General features: G+C 42.7%; 1 protein-coding gene across 1 annotated transcript in view; it reads right to left on the reverse strand.

Moving 5' to 3' along the window:
- Positions 1-3444: 3444 nt before the first annotated feature.
- STAMBP (STAM binding protein) overlaps positions 3445-22034 on the reverse strand; it is a gene marked incomplete at its 3' end in the record, with an annotated part of 29727 nt that continues 11137 nt past the window's right edge. Inside the window, exons 3-10 of the mRNA XM_079721317.1 lie at positions 15541-15616; positions 15128-15223; positions 13628-13994; positions 12462-12586; positions 11451-11588; positions 5741-5853; positions 5073-5172; positions 3445-3501 (exon numbers count right to left, since the gene is read on the reverse strand). Coding sequence (XP_079577443.1) covers positions 3445-3501; positions 5073-5172; positions 5741-5853; positions 11451-11588; positions 12462-12586; positions 13628-13994; positions 15128-15223; positions 15541-15616 — 1072 coding nt within the window. The remainder of the gene's footprint in view (positions 3502-5072; positions 5173-5740; positions 5854-11450; positions 11589-12461; positions 12587-13627; positions 13995-15127; positions 15224-15540; positions 15617-22034) is intronic.

Here is a 22034-nt window from a genome sequence, read left to right on the forward strand (position 1 = left end):
TATTCAGTGCGACAGGGCTGGATTCTGGATCCAACAGGATGAATGATGCTGGGCTTACCCTGTAAGGCCCACTTCTAACCCCAAGGAGGCAAAGGTTAACGAAAAATTCAACCCTGGACTAAGGAATAAAGACTTCTGTGAAGAGGATGAAACTTCTCTTCCTCTTCTTTTACCTCAAGAAATAGTTGGAACAACAAAAGTGGGAGATTCAAACAAGAGTGGGATGGAACCAGGGGTTAAAAGATACGGTGCAATCTCTTTAGGTCCTGGCTCTGCTCTGGGTCTTAGGGGAAATGAGTAGAAGTTTGGAATGTTTCTTCTGATTCTTGAGGTTCTCAGTTTTCCAGTTCAGAACATCAGGGCAGACCAGAAAAGATATTTGGAGCTGAGGCTCAGTTAGTGATAAAGAATGTGAATCTATCTGAGGAGTCCTCTAGCTGGAAGTTGGAGGTGGTAGAGGTCTCGCAGGTGGAAGTAACGGCACCTCAACTCTAACACTTGCAGAGACACAAATAACAAGCAGCTTAAATCTTTATATTGAATGGCATCTTTACAACTCTCGTAGGTGCATATGGAGTTCATTCTATCCTCATTCGAGGTAGGTATATTAGACTGATCCCACTTTACAGAATTTTAAAGAAGTTTGGGAAGTTAAGTGACTTCCTGGTGAATGAACAACAGTTGGGCCTAGAAGCAAAGTCTATAATGTTCAGTCTGGCACTTCCTCTCAAGAGGATAATGTTCCAGTGTTCCAAACAGGCCTTCTCAGTGCCTCAAGCAAAGCTCCTCACAGAAAGAAATGAGCCTGGCCTCTGAAGTTCCACTCTGGCTTGAAAGATCCTTGGACAAACTGTTCTCCAAACCCAGGTGGGGTTAATATACTGAGATATAGTGGGGAGGGGTTGGGAGGCGCAATACAAACTGGACTGTTTTCTAGGGAACATCTGGTCTGATCCAAAAACTGTTCTCAAAGTCCACTTGAGGCAGCCCAAAGTCACAGGGTTCACTGGGCCTTCATGTCACTGAGGCTTTGCTCCTAGCCGTCTCCAGGCTTGTCAACCCGCACATGAAAAACTCCTTCCACTGGGGAAACTGAAACCCAGAGACCCTGACTCCCTTTTATTCACAATATTCCTTTCCTCCTTTCCCTACAGTTCTGGCTCCTTTTCTCTCACTGCCTTACCCAGTCTCCCTGCTTCCTTGTGAGCTGGCTTGATAGCATGTCTCTTCCACAGATGTAGGGTGAAGTGAGACACTAAAGCTGGCCTGTGCAAAGTACCGCTTTCGTGGCTAGACTGGAGCAGGTCTGAAGACGACACCTGCACGCATCCACTTACTGAGAGTTCTTGTGCACAGGTGCGGAGGCAAGGAAATGTGGCGATCTGGTTAACAGTAAATGACCAATGTGGTTGCAATCTATGATACAGTTCACTTCGGTTCAACAAACATTTGCTGAATGTCTATGATGTGCAGAGATTGATGAATCAGTTCAAAACTCCCCAGTATAAATGACTAGTACAGTGGTTTTCAACCTGGCTGCACTTGAGAATCCTAGCAGCTTAAAAGACAAAAACAGAAACAAACAATGTCTGGGGTCCCTCTCCAGAGATTTGAGTTTCACTGGTTGGGGGATGGTGGAGTGTATCAGTATTTTTTAAAAAGCTCCCCAGGTGTCTGAATGTGTAGTCAGGGGTAAGAGCTTTATGTGGCCATATGTAGAAAGTTTGGAATAAGGGCTAAATTTAGATTTTAAGCAGTGGAAAGCTATTGTAGGTTTTTGAGCAAGTGAGGAAACATGAGGATGGCTGTAATGTGGGAAACTTCTCCTGACTGTACTGGGCAGAAAAGACTGGAGTCAAGAAACACTAAAAACAAAGACACCTGGTAAAAAGTCTATTGCAATAGTTCCAGCCTTGAGAATGGAAAGAAAGGGTGAATCTCCTGGAAGGTGCCGGGCCAGGCAACTGTAGGGCTGTTCAGGGCAAAGGGGAGCAGTCCAGGCTGCCTCTAGGGCTACGGCAGGAAAGGAGGCAGTGACCAGAGAGGTTCTCTTTCCCCTGCCCAGACCCACCTACCCCCACATTCCCACCTACTCTGAAACTGCAGAAGAAAGAACTTCTATTATCTTTGGAGTTAAGAACTTATGAGAAGACCAAGAATATAGACACTTGGCTTTCAGGGGAAAAGTTCAAGGGCTGCCAACCTAAGCAATAAAGACTGAATATATTCGGGACACAAAATTTAAAAATGAAGCAGAACTTCATACATTTGCAAATTTTCTTTACCACAGAATTTTGAAACAAAAAGAAATCATTCTCCTATCCAAGGCATTTACTCTCCTGCCCTGGCCAGAGAGGACACAAACAATACCATTAATTTCTGGGCCACCTTATAACGCTAGGCTCAGCTCATAGAAGAAATACAGAATCAACTGCAGCTTCAAACATCTTCCTAGATGTTGCCTAAGTCAGAAAGGAAGAGCCAACACAATAAAACTAGTAGGCTGGGGTGGCATGGGAATATAATCATTTATTTGGAGTGTAACCTGGTACTCCAAACAAAGGCTCTATTATCCTCAGCTGAAAGCTTTTAGGGCATAAGGAGGAAGTGAATGGGATGACCGACTTGAGACAGCACCAAAAGAACAGAGATGACTTCACAGTCCTGGAAGATGGCAAAAGGCAGAGAGAAAAGACTGAACAATTTAAGGTGAACTGGGACATACCTTCAATGTTGGTACATCTCAAATTCCATTTTCCCCTCACCTTTCCCCAAATAACCAGACCATTTAGTTAACCTCTCTAGACAATTCTTGATCCAACAGATCATTCTAGAGCACAAAAAATATATATAGTTATTTTATTGTACAAGAAAAAAATCCCGAAATATTTGTTAAATAACAATAATTCCTGACAAAATCATTCTGCAGGGTTCGTGGGCCTCACCATCTGGTCAAACGCAGCGAGCTCTCCCTCAGCCTTATGATAAGCTTCATTAATACTGCCATAAACCACAGAAAAACCCAAAGATTTTCTAAATGGCTTCCAAATTTCTGCATAGATGCCCTTAATTAGTCCAAAGGTAAACAATAAACAAGTTGGCAGAGAAATTAGAAGGAGCTCTGAGAGGGAAAAAATGTTAACAATTGGTGAATCTAGAACAAAGGGTACATAGGTGTTCATTACAACATTTTTTCAACTTAATTTTTTAGTTACAGGCAGACTGAAAAGTTGCTTTAGCATGATCATGCTATTTTCCAGATGTGCCTAAAAAACATATTCAATTATTTCTTTTCAAACCAGAAATAGAAAATCAGTTCTCCCCCAGGTGACACGTTCTATTCTGTTTGAAAAAGCTTCCAGAGCTTTCTGGAAAGTTTAAATTAAGGGGCTACAGTACACTGATACGGTTTTCTAGTTCTTGGGAAGTGTCTGAGCCCAACTCTCATCGCAGGTCTGTGATGGTCACTGCTCTGTCCACAACAGTCACGTGGCTGCAGCTCTGCAACAGGGAGAAAGAAAGAAAGGGCAAGTCCTGGAAAATTCTGAAAAGTCATCTTTAAAACTCCTTACTTGTTGAAGTCATGGAAGATATCGTTTACTTAACCTCCTGTATGTTTTCTTATCTTTGAAAAGCAAGTTTAAAAGCTATTTACAATAAGCAGTCCACTGCCTAACTTCTTGTATCTTTTGTATATTGTCATGATATATAAATATATATGTTTAAAAAAAACCCAAACAAACAAACAAACAAAACTCCTATTTACAATGCTTATTCTGGCTAGTAGTTCCCAGGCTGGCAGCCAGACTGCTACTTAAATGGCTGTTATGGTAAGGGGTCCGGGAATTACTACTTCCACCAACCCAGAATCCATAGGCTGTAGCCTGAATCAATGTGGCCCCATATACCTTCATTTATTTTTCAAATGTATGTATATTCTAGAGTCATTCATAAAATATACATTTATTTTAAATAACTGCTGAATTCATTGCAGTTTTTTGTGTTATTATGTCAACCAGATAATAAAGTACACCTACTCTCACATGGGGAATACTCCCTCTTGGCATGCATAAGGCTTCATCCTAACTGAAAGCCTAGGCATTTCTGGGGGATTGTGTAGCCTCTGTTTCAACATCCTGGTACCTAGACATTTATTACATTCCAAGGCAGGCTAACCTATTTGTGAACAAGTCTGCCAGAAAGTTCTTTCTCATACTCAGCTGAAAACTGTCATCCCACAGGGTCTTAAGTTTTAGTTCTGGGAGTCACACCCAATACCTTTTTATGCAACAATTCTTCTAACACTTACAGTCAGTTCTCAGATGCTTCCTGGGGTTCTCTCCTAAACACCCCCAGCTTCTTTTATGTGACAAGGGTCTGAGTCCCTTTTCCATATTGGTCACTTTTCAGGGAACCCAAAAGAAATAATAATACTCCATGGCCAGCATGGAGTGAAGCAATACTATCACATTAGATTTGAGGGGAAAAATTGAAACATACTTATCAGCAACTGAAGGTTTTTACTCACAGAATACCACTTGGGGAAAAAAAACTTCCTAAGAAGGTCATAAAAATCCCTGTTATCTAAAATCAAATTAAAAGCAAAATTCCAAAATTAAATCTACTTTGCTTAAGTGGCTTTTTCTTTTGAATTCAAATCTCTTATTGAAGTGCAGGCTTAGCAACAGATGATGATGAAGGAGAAAACCTAACATTTGATAAGCAAGCTACTGCACTTGGTACTTTCTGTGCATCACTTCATTTAATCCTGTCAATAACCCTATTCAAGTATGTATTATTATTATTATCATCTCCATTTACAGATGAGAAAGCTGAGGCCCAGGAAGGTTAAGTAACTTGATCAAAGACACACAGTCCTTAAGTAGCAGAGCTAAGACTCAAACTCCTTCCTATCCCACGCTGCTTCCCATATGTTTTTATTAGGAAGATTTGGAAAAATAAGTGACAAGGCTGATCTTCTATGTGTGTCACAGAGGACAGTGTGCCTCATCAACTCTGACTGTCCTCCCTGGTTAAAGCACAGCTCCGATTTCTTCTACATAGATACATACACAGAAGAGAGGTGGATCCTTGCTGTGTGGATGAAATCCTTTCTGGCGACAGGAAGAAATCTCCTCTAGTCCGTGGTCAGTTAGTCTAAAGAATCCAGTTCTGAAATAAGAAAAAGCAGGTCTAGAATCAAGCAAAGGCGTCCCCTCAATCACACACACACACACAGAAACACACACACAGAGCAGTGAACAGCTCACTTTGAGACAGCTTCAAAAGTATGCTGGCTCATAGGTCTCTTTGGTGAATGAATCAGTTAGAGAATGACTCATCACTGCCACCACGCTAGTTTTACTGGCAGAATTCATAGTAAATAACAGGATTTAGAATGAAAAAGAAGTTAACTTTTGGAGATAATCTGTTGGATTTTGAAATTTTCTAATCTGATATCAATCTCTTGAAATTCCTACTGCTTTAAGTCAAACACTTCAAATTTTTTATGTCCTTTTCTTATAAAAGCATCTAGGTTGTTGCTTGGATACTTTTGTGAACAAGTAGAGTAGGTTTATCAGGATACAGGGCTTAAAAGGAAGCCTTTTTAAAAAGCCAATCAATACCACAGTCTATATATTTTACAGAGAACAAGGTCTTAAGAATGGAGAACATTTCCTCTGAGGCTTTCCCCCCGCTACCTCCTTGCAAAACCCTGAACCGCACCCCGTGTACTTACTCCTGGAACCTGGGGGAACAAACAATGGCTATTGACTCCGGCAACATCATCTGGTAGGAGCAGTGGGTGTGCAGGTCAACGCTGGAGAGGAAGGCGGTCTGCGTGGGATGAGTCTGGGAAGAGAGAAGAAGGCAGGGACCCCTTCAGCGAGAAGACACAGTCAAGCCTGGCCCATGAAGGAAGGTAGAGCTGAGTCATTCTCAGTAACTTGCCACGACCTCCTTACGTACAAAGCCATTAGCAGCCATGAGGAATATCCCTGAAGTTCATAATAAGTAGTGAGCCTCCTTCCCAGCCCTGTAAACGGGTAGAGTGTAACATGAGTATGTGAAGAGACTCAATTTCTACTTGACCATGAAGGCTTATCTGGCTCCTCACAAGCTCTCTTGACAAATGGCATCTCCCACACTGGATCAGACAGTACATGCTGCCCAATACAACAACCCAGTAGAAGTCAAGGACTTAACAAAGCACAGTTAGATGAATGATTCTTCTTCCTGATGGACAGGTTAAAAGGTGAAGCATGAGTCTGGGGCTCTATAGGCAAAAGTGGCAAAAGCTGTCCTGTGGTTAAAGCATATCTCTCAAGGATATGGAGGCAGAGGGTTACTGGGATTTCAGAAGGGTAGTTAAATCACACAAAGGACCCTGTCATATTTGAGAAAAAGACCAAGAAATTGAATTTTGAGGTTAATCAGTTAAAGCACCATCTAAATTACATTCAGTTTATCTCATTTGTTTTCAGTTACTTAATGGTTTTTTTTTTTGGCCACGCCTCGTGGCTTGTGGGATCTTAGTTCCCCAACCATGTATTGAACCTGGGCCACAGCAGTGAAGGCACTGAGTCCTAACCACTGGAATCCCCCAGTTATTTAATGTTTCATTGAGCACACTCTTTGTACACAAACGGACCATATAATGACTTACGTTCATCTCAGAGGGAATGTGAGACAACAAGGATGGAAAAAGGAAGACCCAATATGACTCAAAACGACCACCAATCTTTACTGACAGAAAAGCACAGAAAATCAGTATGTGCCCTTGACCAGTGTTTTCAACCCTGCTGTGCAAAAAATGAAGCTTCTGAGGAACTTGTCAAAAGCACAGGCTCCTGCACCCCACCCTGGAAATATCCATCCTGAGAAGGACATTTTTTTCTTTAAAGCTCATTAAATGATTCTTATGTGAAGCCTCATCTGAGAAGCACAACTGCATAGAATGCTGTGACCAGCTCATTGTGGAAGAGGTCTGCGATACAGGAACCTGTTAGCTGAGTGATGACAGTAAATCTACACACGGGTCTGCCTGGGGAAGGAAAGGACTTTCATGACCACGAGGGAGAAACAGTCTCTACCTAATAAGAATATGATCCTATAGACTGTTAAGGACAAACGGCCTGTGCCAACATCCTGCACCCCATGGTTACAGCCTGAAATTTTAACTGAGAACAAATAAGACCTACACAAGCTGATGAAGGCCTCCAATCTAAAGTTGGGCTAGCTAGAAAGATGATATACAGACACATAGCAGGGGATCGATAAATAATTGTTAAACTAAACCAAAAAATCTTGTTTGAGCCTCTGCTGCCCGCTAACTACTGCACCTTCTCTCCTTCCCTTTACAGTCAAGTTTCTTGAAAAACCAGTTATGCTCACTGTGCCCACCATGCTGGAGACAGAGGCAGGCATTTTTATGAAGAGAAAACAATACACCAAAGGAGCAGAAATAAGTGAGGAGAGTGAATGCTCTGGGCAGCCACAGGAGAGCAATGCCAGGTGAGACAAGGTGAAGCAGTGCCTCGAATACTGAGCTGGGGGTCACACAATAGCTGGTGGTAAACATGACCATACGAAGTTTTGGACCAGGGAACCTGATTTATAGCTGGCAAAGTACAGAAGGAAGAACTGACCTTTTGCCTTCTCCTCTTGCCAAGTTTAAGATCTGAGCAAACGTTATGGTCTGCTTTTGTTTGCTTTCAATCCCAAGTTAGGAAGGAATGCTACAGAAATATCATGGGGAAAAAAAGCTGGAATACTATCAATTTAGGCTCTAAATTTCTTCCTAGCTAGGCCCTCACTGATATTAAAAATCCTTTTACTCATTTGTGGCTAAGATCTACCTGAAGCCTAAACAGAAATTATTCCAAACTTTCCCCATCTTCTCCAGTTTTTAAACTTCCCTGTCTCCTCCTGCTGGGCAGTGGATCTAGACTTCAACCTTGCTGATCGCAAGATCACCTAAAATGAGTTCCCTCAACCCCTCCAATTATAACCTCAAAAATCTCGCTGTATCTTTCTTTCTTCCTTCAGTTCTGTCTCAGAGGAGTGAGTGTTTTCTCCCCCATATGAAGATGACCCCCTTTTGTACTTTTGATTTAATACTTTCCTATCTTCACGTTACCTTGTCTCTCCGGACCTCTGACATCTCCTGCACAGGCTCCACTATACTCCACCAGCTCACTGGGCTTAAAAACATGTTCAGGGACTTCCCTGGTGGCGCAGTGGTTAAGAATCTGCCTGCCAATGCAGGCGACACGGGTTTCAGCCCTGGTCCAGGAAGATCCCACATGCCACGGAGCAACTAAGCCCGTGCGCCACAACTACTGAGCCTGCGCACCTAGAGCCCGTGCTCCGCAACAAGAGAAGCCACTGCAATAAGACCATGCACTGCAACGAAGAGTAGCCCCCACGCGCCGCAACTAAAGAAAGCCTGCGCTCAGCAACGAAGACCCAACGCAGCCAAAAATAAATAAATATATAAAAAAAATGTTCAGACAACTATACACAAGAATGCAGATGAACCTTAAAAACTGAGCAAAAGGGCTTCCCTGGTGGCGCAGTGGTTGGGAGTCCGCCTGCTGATGCAGGGGACACGGGTTCGTGCCCCGGTCCGGGAAGATCCCACATGCCGCGGAGCGGCTGGGCCCGTGAGCCATGGCCGCTGAGCCTGTGCGTCCGGAGCCTGTGCTCCGCAACGGGAGAGACCACAACAGTGAGAGGCCCGCGTACCGCAAAAAAAAAAAAAAAAAAAAAAAAATTGAGCAAAAGAAGCCAAGTACAAAAGGATACATATTATATAATTCTATTTACATAAAGTTCAAAACCAGGCAAAACTAAACGATTGAGTTTAGGGATACACACTTAGGTGGTAAAGCTATAAAGAAAAGCAAAGAATTTCCAGAAATGTCAAGTGAGGGACTATCTATACCAGAGAGGAAGGGTGACTGGGCAGGACATGGAGGTTGGGAGTGTGCTTCTGGCGACGCTCTATTTCTTGACCTAGGTAATGTGTGCGCACAGATGTTTATTTAATGATTCATTAAAGTGTACATTTATTTTATGTACTTTCTTCTACACATTTCAAAAATAAAGGTTTAAAAAAAAACAAAATAAAAACAGAACACATTTTCACACTAAACCATAAATCAAGCAAATGCTCTCAACCTGGCTATTCCTTAAGCCACCATTCCACCTCTTTCCTTTCCTTTAGTCAGTGCTAAGCTCTTCAAAAAATCAGTATATATCTCACTATCACCACAACCTCAATACCCATTACTTCTTAAACCTTTTTAATCTGCCTAAAACCCACTAAGTTGAGGTCATCAATGACCTCATCAAATCCAAAGGGCTCATACAAGTCTTCATCTCTCTGCAGCATGTGGCGTAGTTAACATCCTGAAGCTTCTTCTTAAGACGTTCCTCCTCCTTTGGCATCTGTGCCTTAACACTCCCCTCACCTTTCTCTGACATCTCCTTGCTTCGTGACTGACTACTCCCTACGCTCCCCTAAGTGGCCTGTCCTTCAAGCTGCCAGTGAATCTCTTCTTGCTCTCCACCCTCCTCCAGTTCCAGGGCTTCCAAGGTCAGCTCTATGCGGAGGCCTCCCGGTTCTCTTCCCACCTAGACCTTGTTCCCAAGTTCCAACTGCCTGATAATTACCTCCACCAATATAATGTCAAATACTCACAACTGAAGACACCATTTGCCCCACTTCCAAATAAGTTCTCCTGCTGGAGCCTCTGCTTTTGCTTATGAGATGATTAATCGTTGCCACTCCCATGAGTCAGGCCTGAAATCTCTAAGTCATCACTTCTACTCATCATCCTCTCTTCCTCATTCCCCACATCCTCTGAAATCCCACATTTATCTCTTCCTTCCCAAATGCACTGCCATCACCGTAGCTCTCATCATTTTTAGATTTTATCATCACATTAACCTCTTAAATGATCTCCCTGCCTCAACCTCCTCACTAAAAAGCAGAACTATCCTGCCTGTCCACCCAAAACCCTCCAGAACACTGCTCCTAATGTATCATGTGAAAGCTTACCTACCACTGTTTCCTGATAAGAACCATAAGCCCCAGAAAACTGGACCACTCAATGCTCCAGGATCACAGTCTGCCTATTCCAATGTTGTCCCCTCTGTATGGAACTCTCCCTTGGCTCACCTTGTCAAAATTCTAGAAAATCACCCCAGGTGTGATCCTTCCCTCCTCTGAATTCCACAGGGCTGTTGGCACCTCTTGAGGCACTTGGCACATTCTGCCTCACATGAAGAGTTATGACTTGTCTATATGTCAGTCTCCTTTATGAGACTAAAATCATATCTTTTTTTTTTTTTTTGCGCGGTACGCGGGCCTCTCACTGTTGTGGCCTCTCCCGTTGCGGAGCACAGGCTCCAGATGTGCAGGCTCAGCGGCCATGGCTCACGGGCCCAGCCGCTCCGTGGCATGTGGGATCTTCCTGGACCGGGGCACGAACCCGTGTCCCCTGCATCGGCAGGCGGACTCTCAACCACTGCGCCACCAGGGAAGCCCTAAAATCATGTCTTACTCAAATTTGTATCCCCTGGTGGATAAGGTACAAGTTTTCTACTCCCCATGTACTATAATGGGGGATACACAATAAAAGGCAAATATTTATGGAAGGACAGAGGCACACTGACTGCCTCACAGGTCAGTATTTCCCAAATTCTAACACACAAATGTGTGCAATCTTCCCAAATCCAGAAATGAGCTGCCTTGTTTGTATGTGACCCTGTCACACAACATGGAAAACAGCTTGGTCTATGAGAATGAGGGGTTGAAAAGGAATAGAAAGAAAAATTAAGAAGTAATCTTTAGGGATGGAATTATATTTTACCTGAATATTACCAGAAGACTGTTAAGACATGCAGACACTTGAAAATCTCCTATATTGGTGGCCCTTCTGACTTACGTAAAAGTATAGGTTGCTTTAAGAAAGACCAAATGGAGGCATCTGAATTAACTTCCTTGGCTCATTTAAAATATATTGATTTATATATCTTTCATTTATATACCTTATATATACCTTTCATTTATATACCTTATATATACCTTATATACCTTTGTACAAAGTAAGGCATAGCCTCTACTGTCAAGGTACACATATACTCTACGCTAGCATCCTATTACTGTTCATGCTCACAGGGGAATTGGGACTTTAGGGAAACAAGTTCATTTCCATTAAAAAATTTTAAGTTAAAAAGCCCTAAGTAATGCCTAGAAATCAATACTGTGGTGCAAGCAGTTAAGTACGCTAGGGAAGTCAAGTCTGCATCAACAGAGGGAAATACAACCATCTAAATAGTCTGGATACAATTCACTCTGCTCCAAGAAACAAATAAGCAGTGTGTTGATAACACCACGTGAGAAGAGGAGACGAAGCCCTGGAGAGCTCGGAATTGCTTACGTGAATCCAGCCCAGTGTGATGAGACCCTGCTGATCCTGTATGAGGAAAAGCTCTTCTTCGTTCTCGGTGTTGCAATAATCAGACCCAGCACTTTGCTTGGGGATGAGGACATGGGTAACGGTAAATTCATTCCTCATCTGTCAAATGAGAAAACAGCTCATCACAATTCCCTGGCACTTAGGCAACCCCACTCTGTCACAGCAGTGGCAAGTTAAACATCTGTACAAGCGAAGGCCCGTCCCCCCAGCGTGAGTCTTCTTCGTGAGGTGAGTCCCTTATGTTCACAACCCTGACTGCCCAAGTACATTGCCTGGGGCCCTCTGCAAAGCCACAGATGCCCACAGCCCTGTGGGAATTCCCTGCTGCAGCCAAAGAGGTCTACTCATGATCCTGAAGAAGCTCTGGGTATAGTACCATTTCTCTTCCTCTGTTCACGTCTAGAGTAGTTTCCTTTTCCTAGTTCTCTAAGCCCTCCCCATCCTTTAAAGCTCAGTGTAAGTCCACTCCACCTTATGTGTTTATTGATTCAGCAGTTAGCAATGGGTTCTCTAAGCACCTCCATTTAATGATCCTTCTTTCCTCATAATTCCTACTGCTTTTATTGTACATACTAGTCGGCATACTATCTATCTTTTGGTGTATATCTCCCATCTCTCCAAAGTGCTTGGGTACTTTTTGCGGACACATGCTCTGTGCCTTACATATTTCATATTCCCAGGTCCTGCCGTAAAGTCGGTGTTCAAAAGCTGATATACAGGATCCTCCTACCAAGTTTAGAATTAGGTATTTCTTACCACTGGCATTAAAATAATCAGTTCAGTTCAAGGGACTTTGAAAATCAATCAAATACAGGGTCACTAAAATCAAGGTGACGTTGCATTACGCTGCCCACGGCTCTTTGGCAGAAGGACTGGCACAAAGAGTAACTGACTCTGGATATCTGCTCTGAGAGCCACAGGGGGCCAAGGGGGAAGAAACAGTCTCAGCTCAGGAAAGCATTTGTCTTTTACCAGTTTTCCACAGAGAATTCCACATGTCTCTACTCCCCGGGCAGTGCTGGCACTGGCCAACTGGAGAAACTGCGGGCAGAGCTTCCCAGGCACCACCACGTGGCGCAGCCCATCGATTGTAGGAGCTGTAACGGAGAAAGAAGAAACGTCTGAGATCATGGGGCACAGCCTCCCCAAGCAGACCTCAGAGTTGGCAGCCCTGGGAGAGCGATGCTAAATCACTGGGGTCCCACAACTGTAGGCAGCGCGTGGGGATCTCATCCTTATGGCAGAAGAAAAAGGGCTGTAAAGTCTCTTCTCCAACCTCTTGTCACAGCCATTGGGAGCACGTTATTTTAAGGAAAGAAAAGCGGCTTTAATCATTCATAACACAGGGGTAAACTACTGCTTAAAAGAAGTTTCTGAGCTATTCAGGAAAAATAGTGAGAGACAGTCCTGCCGAGTACATGGGGAGAAACCCTGAAGGCCAGGCTTCAAGCGTCCAGCACCCCTTGTCCACCCTTACCTTGTCCTCTTAAGTGGATCTTCTGCGAAGCTGAATTCCTTAATGACTACTTGAAAGACAATTCCTAACAAAAAGATGATCTATTCTAATAATCAAGGCATGCTCATTTTGCCGCTATTGTTATTTTCTCAGATAGCCGTACACTGGTGAGAGGAGGAAAGACTCAACAGTTTTTCATGGCTAGGCTGAATTATCACTGACTACATACAATACTGACCTTGACTAAACTCCTGACCAATCAGGGACATTTGCAGGCCAAGCACAATTCACTAGCTCTTTTTTATTATTTAAAGGTCAGTGGCTGAATTTGTAAAGTGGTACTATAGATCTCAAATTTCCTTTACAAAAGGTCAACAGTGGTCTCTAGTTCACTGAACATTTCAAATCTCTGTATAACCCTTAAAAGCTGAGGGTCTGACTTTCAAGGATGTTATTAGCTCTTCAGAAAATCGACCTGGCCCAGGTCAACTATATGTCTTAAGCAAAGTCCACTTTATAATATAGCTGTGATAGAACACAGTATGGTAATATTAATCAAATGGATTTCTGTGACCAGGGCCTAATGAGTGGGATCATGGAGGCAGCTGTAGCTGAATCTCCTGGAATGACACCCTGTTTGGCTGCAGCTGAGGTAGAAGAGTACGGAAGCAAATGAATTCACTACCTTCCGAGTTGCTCAATGCTCCAGGTTTCAAGGATCTATCCACTACAGGTGGCTTGGCAGGCCTTACAGTTGTATTACAGTCCGAAGGCTGTGTGTATATAACAGGTGTCGTGGGGAACACATCTAGGGAGGGCTTCTCTAAGTCAGGTACCAGTGGGCCGTCCAGGCCAGGGTCCACCTTCCCAAACTCCTGTACAATTTTCAGTCGTTCTTTTTCTAGTTCCTGGTTCCGGATCATCTCCTCGAAGGCGTGGAACTGTTCCTGCTCCAACTGTTGCTGCTTCTGTTGTGCCACCCTCTGTCTTTCCTTTTCCAGCTCTTGCTGGAGGGCTACGTTTCGGGCAAATTCTTCCTCTTCCTTCTTCTACAAAGAACGAATAGGAGTTAGGCTAACACTTTACACTCAAGTGACTTCACATCTTAGGAGGACAAGGCTTTTCAGCAGGGAGATTGCCCCAAATGTACTTCTGCTCTAGCGTGAGTCCCCAACACAGAATTCATGCTTCCCTTAGTAACTCTACACCCGTGGAACAGCTGCTGCTCCTGTCTATCTAACTGCCATACACCTGTTCTGCAAAAACAGGTAAAGTCCTGATCCTCTCGGTACCCTTTCCCAATGACCTTAACTAATGCATTCTCTTCTTTACCAAAATCTCAAGGCAACTTACTGTCTGCACCTCATAATCTGTATCATACAATTTTAGCCTCTGGTGTGCCATGTATACATTCTGTATCCCCAGTAAGGCTGTGAAACAGAACCAAATCCAAACCTACAACTGCCATGTTGGGGGTCTCTATTGAATTTTAACCCTGAATGAAGCCTCTGCAATTTTCTGGTGATTGGTCCAATATAGAGTGACATTTTAAACTACTAAGAAACATCAAGTAACAATCTCCTTCATGAAGGTTTTCACTCACTGGGTACCTTAGAAATGCATAGCTGTTCACCTCTCTGCTGATTTTCAACATCATAGTCCAGAACAGAATTCAGTAGAGTGTACAGAAGAATGTGGAAGTGCTTGCAGCGTGTGTTCTCACCTGACACAGACCAATGACACTGCCTCAGAGCTTCTCATGTATTTTAACTGACTCTTCCTAACAAGAATCATTTGAAAATAGCTTGAAAAAAAAACCCCAATTATTATAAACAGGTATATCCTATGTTGGATATAATCAAATGTGTATCAAATATCCCAAATTCTCTGATCTAAAAACCCTATACTTTAGTGCAATTTTCATTGTTCTTAGGTTCTAGCTCTAGACATAGCAGACAAGCAATAGATATTCTGTCCCTCAAGTCATCCTCTTAGATAAGCAGGCTAAATCTGTATTAGAATCCTCAGCCTAAACACCTTTTTTGAGTTTCTGGTCTTTGCCAATAAAGTAAAATATCACATTAAGATCACAAGACCTGCTGAAATATCTATTAGAATCCTAGGTCACAGCCTAAGAAACCAAAATAATTTCTTTTTTTTGTTTTTGCTATTACATACTCACTTTTTCTTCATTATACTCTATATATTCTTTGGTATATCGTTTTAACAGTTCTGCTTTCAGCTCTTCTGCTTTGGGAAATGCAATCTCCTTTAATTTCTGAGACACAAAATCAAAAACTGGGAGTTAGAACAATTGCCAGCTAATTAAGTAGAGAAGTAAAAAGACTGAAGTCAAGTTGGCAATGGCAACAATGTTTCTAAAAACATTTAAATAATTACTTAAATTTAAATAATTTAATTTAAAATACCCCCTACCATACCATACCTGATATTTCGTAACTGATCTAGTGAAATGGCCTTATCTCCTATTTGCAGGATATGATGCTCATATGCAGATACTGCTACTTATATTTTGGAGTTAGTCTGTGCTTCTCTGAAGCTTTTAGATGGGCAACAGTTAAAGTGAAGACCCACCTTTACTGTGTCTTTCTTTTCAGGAATGACAGCCGATTTGTAATCTCGATGCTTTGGTAGTTTCTCAATAAAGAGCCTAAGGGAACAGATCAGATTGACTGTGATGCAAAGAAGATGTCCAAATGTCCAAAAGACTCTGAAGCAATGCAACTCCCTTACCCTGCAGAGACTACTTGATGGGTTTCCAGGCATGCAGGGGTAACAGGCACACCCTGACAGGCCATGTTCCCCACTCATCTCTAGCCCTGTAAAGAGCAACAGAGTGTTTCCCTCTTCTCCCAAATCAGATGTGCAGCAGCACCAGACTCCTACAACAAAAACGATGGGGAGGAAAAAGCCTATCCTGTGCCCCAAAATACACCTCCAAAGAGATTCTTTTCTTGTTGTGACAGTAACAGGCTTCCAAAGGAAAAGGCCTCTCACAAATCATTCTTCAGAGAACAGTTTGGCAGCCAAGGACAGGAGGCTAAGAGAAAACCCACATTCTATTACTACTTCTAACTCTGTGTGACCTTTAATGCTGGCTTTTCTTCTTTGGGATTCATGTTCCATCAAAGAAGAATATTCCTTGCACCAGATTAAGCACTGAGATGCTTAGACAGTTCACGTGTTATATGTGTGTAATATGTGCACGTTACATGTGTAACGTGCATTATGATCTCTGATGAAAAGTGCTTAGAGAAACATTAAGTGCTAGATTTCCTCTTTCAGTTCTCGTCCTTGGCTGTAAAGCTCAGCGGGAAAAATAAACTGAATCAATTCATAGACCTCTAACATTTATGATGTCTACTTGGGGACGGTGAAAATAGATAGAAGTTCAGTAACTTGTCATAGCCAAAATGGAGGGTTCAGAATTCAATGCCAGCAGGCTGGTTCCAGAGTCTACGCTTTCAACCACTATATCATACTGCCTCCTCATGGCTCCTGGAATGTCTAGAACTGTTGGAGGGGTTCTGAACAAAGATGTCTTTCAACAGAATTAGGTTGTTATAAACACAAGCTGAGACCCAAAACAAATAAATCGAGGGTAGCGTGCCCACAGCCACAAAACACTGTTATGTAGTTGGGATTAACTGACTCTTTTTCACTTTTTGCCCATGGGTAGGAGGAAACAAAGGAGGAAGACTCAGTAGAGGGAAAAGAAGAAGATCCCCACCGAAACACACCCTCTATAGATGAGCCATCCTCCTTCTGTTCTAATTAGGCACATGAAAATTTCATTTCAATCCAATTTCACAAGACCCCTCAGGCAGGGATGAATTCCAAAATCAAAACAATTCTAAAAATTGTCCTTTGGGCTCATGAAAAATGAATTAAAAGTTTCCTTGAAGTCTATACTTAATACAAGCACAGATTCATTTTTCAACCATAAAGTCCTGAAGAGGATATTAGGATAAATAAGGCATAGATCTTGTGCTCCAGATACCTATTATTCAGTAACTCGAAAGACCAAGGTACACGTTCACTACCTTCAGCAGGCTAAGTGTGCTTTGTATTGAAGCCTCAATCAGTCAAGAAAGTAACATGTCATATAAACACCACACTTTGTTTTCATTTATGCTCTCAGCCTGAAGAACTGTAAAGTCCCTGAGGCCAGAGATTTCTGTTTCATGCTTCTTTGTATATTCCTCTAAAGCCAGCACAGTGCCTTGTATAAAGAGGCACTGAAAAAATATCTGATGAATAAAATTGTCTTAAAACCTTTGGATGAGCTGAGTGAAAAAACAAAGTGCAAAAAAGTATATATAACATGCTACCTTATATGTAAGAAAGGGGAAAATTATACATAGGCACACCTCAGAGATATTGTGGGTTCGGTTCCAGACTACTTCAATAAAGCAAATGTTGCAATAAAGCAAATCACATAAGTTTTTTTTAATTTCTCAGTGCATAAAAAAGTTATGTTTACACTACAGTGTACTCTATTAAGTGTGCAATAGCATTAGGTCTAAAAACATATACACTTTAATTTAAAATACTTTACTGCTAAAATGCTAAGAATCATCTGACAATGCAGGGTTGCCACAAACCTTCAATTTGTAAAAAATGCAGTATCTGCAAAGTGCAATGAAACAAGGTATGCCTGTGTGCATGTATATATATTCATTTATTTTGTTTATAAGTATATAAAGCAACACAGGAAGTATACACAGAAACTAGCAAAAATAGAGCACGGGGAAATAGAGTGGATGAGACAAGAGTGGGAGTGAAAATTTTCACTATATACCTTTTGTTTTATTATTTCGATTTTGAACCATGTAATGAAAACTAGCTTATAAGATAAAACTCCCAGACCTGAACATGAATACCTTTCTCTTGTTCCAGTAACTGTAGTCAATTTTCTGAATAGGGACATATGGGCAGAAGCATCTCCTGAAAACAGAATGGGCAGCATAACCCACTGCCCACACTGGAGGCAACAGAGCTTGGTGGTTAGCAGGGCAGGCTCTGGAGCCACCCTGCTTAGGTTCAAATCCTGGCTTTAAGCACTTACTAGCTGTGTGATCTCCAGCACCATCCCTCAGTTTCTCTCTCTATATAAATTATATATACAGAGACAAACTAGTACTACCTGATAGGGCTGCTATGACATTAAAATAGATTTTTAAAAATAAATAAAATGCTGAGCACAGTGCCTAGCACATAGCCAACATCTGCTATATGTTTATAGGATTGTTTTTACTAATAAATAAAAACGTGAGCAAGAAGAAGAGATGAAGATGTTAACACCAGGGTTAGAAATTTTCTAGGCAGAGAATAGCTGTGGCCCAGATGTATACTGTTCTCTGGGTTATATCTGGTTGCAGCCTACAGACAGGAAATGTACCAAAGCAAACAAAGATGCGTTGGCGAAACACAAGCAAAACAACCTAATGGAACAATAGAAAAAAAGAGATACACAGAAAAGTAAATAAAAAGGTAAATAAGTATATAAAATGGTACTCAACTTTACTTATATATGAAAGAAATTCAAATTAAGATGAGATATCATTTTCATCTATCAGATTGGCAAAGGCTTAAAAGTTGATTACAATCAGTGTAGGCAAGGGCATAGAGAAATGGGTATCCTTACACACTCGTAGCAGGACTGTAATTTGATAATACCTTTTTCCTTAGGAGAGGAAGGGGAGTGGGAGACAAGTATTCAAAATTTAAAATGTGTATATCCTAGGGCTTCCCTGGTGGCTCAGTGGTTGAGAGTCTGCCTGCCGATGCGGGGGACGCGGGTTCATGCCCTGGTCCGGGAGGATCCCACGTGCTGCGGAGCCTGCGCTCTGCAGCGGGAGGGGCTGCGGCAGTGAGAGGCCCGCGTACCGCAAAAAAAAAAAAAAAAAAAAAAAAAAGTGTATATCCTTTAAACTCACAACTCCACCTCTATGAATTTATCCTATAATAATACAAAAATATATGTGTAAGACTGTTCAATACAGCTTTGTTCATAAAAGTAGGGCAACCTGCAAACCTAAATGACCATCAGTAGGGGATTATTTAGTAAATTACGGTGTGTACCCAAATGTGGGAAAACAACATAACCATTCACTCTTTCCTTCAGCAAATATTTACTGAGCATCTACTATGGGGTCAGGAATTATTACAAAGGCTGGCGATCTGGCAGTGAACGTCACAGTCACAAACTTCTCCCCACCATAGAGTCTACATTACAGTGGGGGAACAGACAATAGACAAAATAAAAAGTATTATAGATAATCAGTGCTAGGAAAAAGTCACTAATAGGGAAGGGGAATGGAAGTGACAGGGAAGGGATTGAGCTTTTAGACAGGGCAGATAAGGAAGGCATCACTAAGAAGGTAGCAGTTAAGTAAGGACTGGAAGAGTAAGCCATGACGATATCTGGGATAAGACTGTTCCAGGCAGAAGAAACAGCCCTAAGGCAGAATGAGATGCTGGATCAATGTGTCCTGATGCGGAAAGACATGACTGTTAAGAAAGCAAATTGTAGAAAATAATATATTGTATGATCTCATTCAGGCTTTAAGAAAAAAGGATAAAGACATGAGCCCACGTGTTTGCATGGGCATATTTTCTTAACAAACACATAAACACACAAGAAACATAACAGTGATTACCTCTGGCGGATGGGAATTTTCTTTTCACCTTAATATTTCCCTTGCTGTATGGTTTGAAAAAAATTTGTTTTAATCAGGAACAAATATTACTTTTGTGTAAAAATAATTTAAAAAGTCAAGCAGAAATTCTATCACATGGATGTATTAAGGGCTCTAATTTCTTCCAATCTTAAAAGTTAGTCAGGAAAGTGAGCATGAGCACAAATGAAAACCCTCTTCAGTCCATAAGCCCCAATCCTGGTGGTAAACATTTTCAACACAGGTGACAGGCCATTTTCAGAAAGCAGGTCTGTGCTGTAGGGGGCTCACACAGCAGACAGGAATTGCCTAAGTCCTCTGTTACTCTCCTCTATGCAGCCTAGTTGATGACCATAAAAAGCTGCGAAAGAATCCACCGCCTGGATTACTGTCTGTGCTCACCATGAAAATATGCACTGATTTAATATGTTGAAGATCCTTCTTCTATACTGGGGTCTGCAAAAGGCAAAGCATTCCTACAGTAGGGGAAACCTCTGAGGGGGGAAGTGTGCTTGAGATCATTAAGACGCCTGAACTGCTCAAGGGAAAAGAACAAACATGCCTTTAAAATCCTGAGTTAAAGTATGCAAAAGGTCTAGAACAATGACTCAGTAGTGGGGGGAGGCAGAGGAGTGGTGAGGTAGAGGCCGACCCTCTTCCCTCCTCTCTCCTCAGTGTCACAGCTGCCAAAGTGAGCCGCTGTTAACTGCCAGGAATACACCAAGTGAACTGCGGTAGAAAAACTGACCAAGAATACTGAGCTAGAAGTTTTTTTGCAACTCCTAGGGCTTGTCAGTTCACAGAATCAGAGTTAGGGCCTTGAAGATATCTGCAGGAGAGATGAAGGTAGCTACATTGATTGATCCAGGTCTAGCCAATCCAACAAAGTTCCAAATGAAACCCCAAATCTAACAAGTTAAGTAATACATTCTACCCTCCTCTCACTCAACTCTCCTCCAGGCCTAGTTCATCATGTTAAATGGCCGTATAAGCAGAACACCACAGACAGGAACAGATGCCCCGTATCGGTCTTGTTGTTAACACTGATATTCATATCACTCAAAGTAACACCACATCACAGAAAAAAAAATCAACTTCTTCAGCATCCGTGTACCATTAATCCTACTCCCTCTTGCCTATATAAGAGTTTATTTCTACGCTGACACTCTCTTTTCTGTACCGTTAGCCTCTCCTTCTCCACAGTATCCTTTCCATCAGCAAAAAGTATGCTCTAGAATCTCCCATCTTCACACACACACACACGCACGCACACGCACACGCACATTCATGTACTCCGTGTCCCCTTCAATTACTTCCTCAGTTTTCCACTTTACTTCCTGTCCAACTTCTCCAAAGAGCTGTCTATGCCAGGGCTTGGCAAACTACGGCTAGCGCGGCAAATCTAGCTCGCCATCTGTTTTTATAAATAAAGTTTCATTGGAACACAGCCTCACCCATTCATTCGTGTATTATCTATGGCTTGCTTTCACACTACAAAGCAGAGGTTGCAACAGAGATCAAATTGCCTGCAAAGCCAAAAATAGTTACTGGTGTTGGGTGCAGCCACTTTGCCCTAGGAACTCTGGTCTGAAGTGCTGGGGGCAAGACCTCTGCACGGGGCACCCTGTGAGCAAATGAAACTAGATTAAGCACGAAGGAAAAGAAAAAAAAGGATCGCTGACTGAAAAGCTACTGACAGGGAGGACCTTCAAGATGGCAGAGGAGTAAGATGTGGAGATCACCTTCCTCCCCACAAGTACATCAAAAATACATGTACATGTGGAACAACTCCTACAGAACACCTACTGAACGCTGACAGAAGACCTCAGCCCCCCCAAAAGGCAAGAAACTCCCCACATACCTGGGTAGGGCAACAGAAAAAAGAAACAACAGAGACAAAAGAATAGGGACGGTACCTGCACCAGTGGGAGGGAGCCGTGAAGGAGGAAAGGTTTCCACACACTAGGAGCCCCTTCGCGGGCGGAGACTGCGGGTGGCGGAGGGGGAAAGCTTCGGAGCCGCGGAGGAGAGCACAGCAACAGGGGTGCGGAGGGCAAAGCGGAGAGATTCCCGCACAGAGGACCAGTGCCGACCGCCACTCACCAGCCCGAGAGGCTTGTCTGCTCACCCGCCGGGGCAGGCGGGGGCGGGGAGCTGAGGCTCGGGCTTCGGGGTTCAGAGGTCGGATCCCAGGGAGAGGACTGGGGTTGGTGGTGTGAACACAGCCTGAAGGGGTTAGTGCACCACAGCTAGCTGGGAGGGGGTCCGGAAAAGAGTCTGGAACTAAGAGGCAAGAGACCATTGTTTCGGGGTGCGCGAGGAGAGGGGATTCAGAGTGCCGCTTAAAGGAGCTCCAGAGACGGGCGCGAGCCGCGGCTATCAGCGCGG

This window comes from Hyperoodon ampullatus, assembly GCF_949752795.1.
Source record: "Hyperoodon ampullatus genome assembly, chromosome: 15".
NCBI lineage: Eukaryota > Metazoa > Chordata > Mammalia > Artiodactyla > Ziphiidae > Hyperoodon > Hyperoodon ampullatus.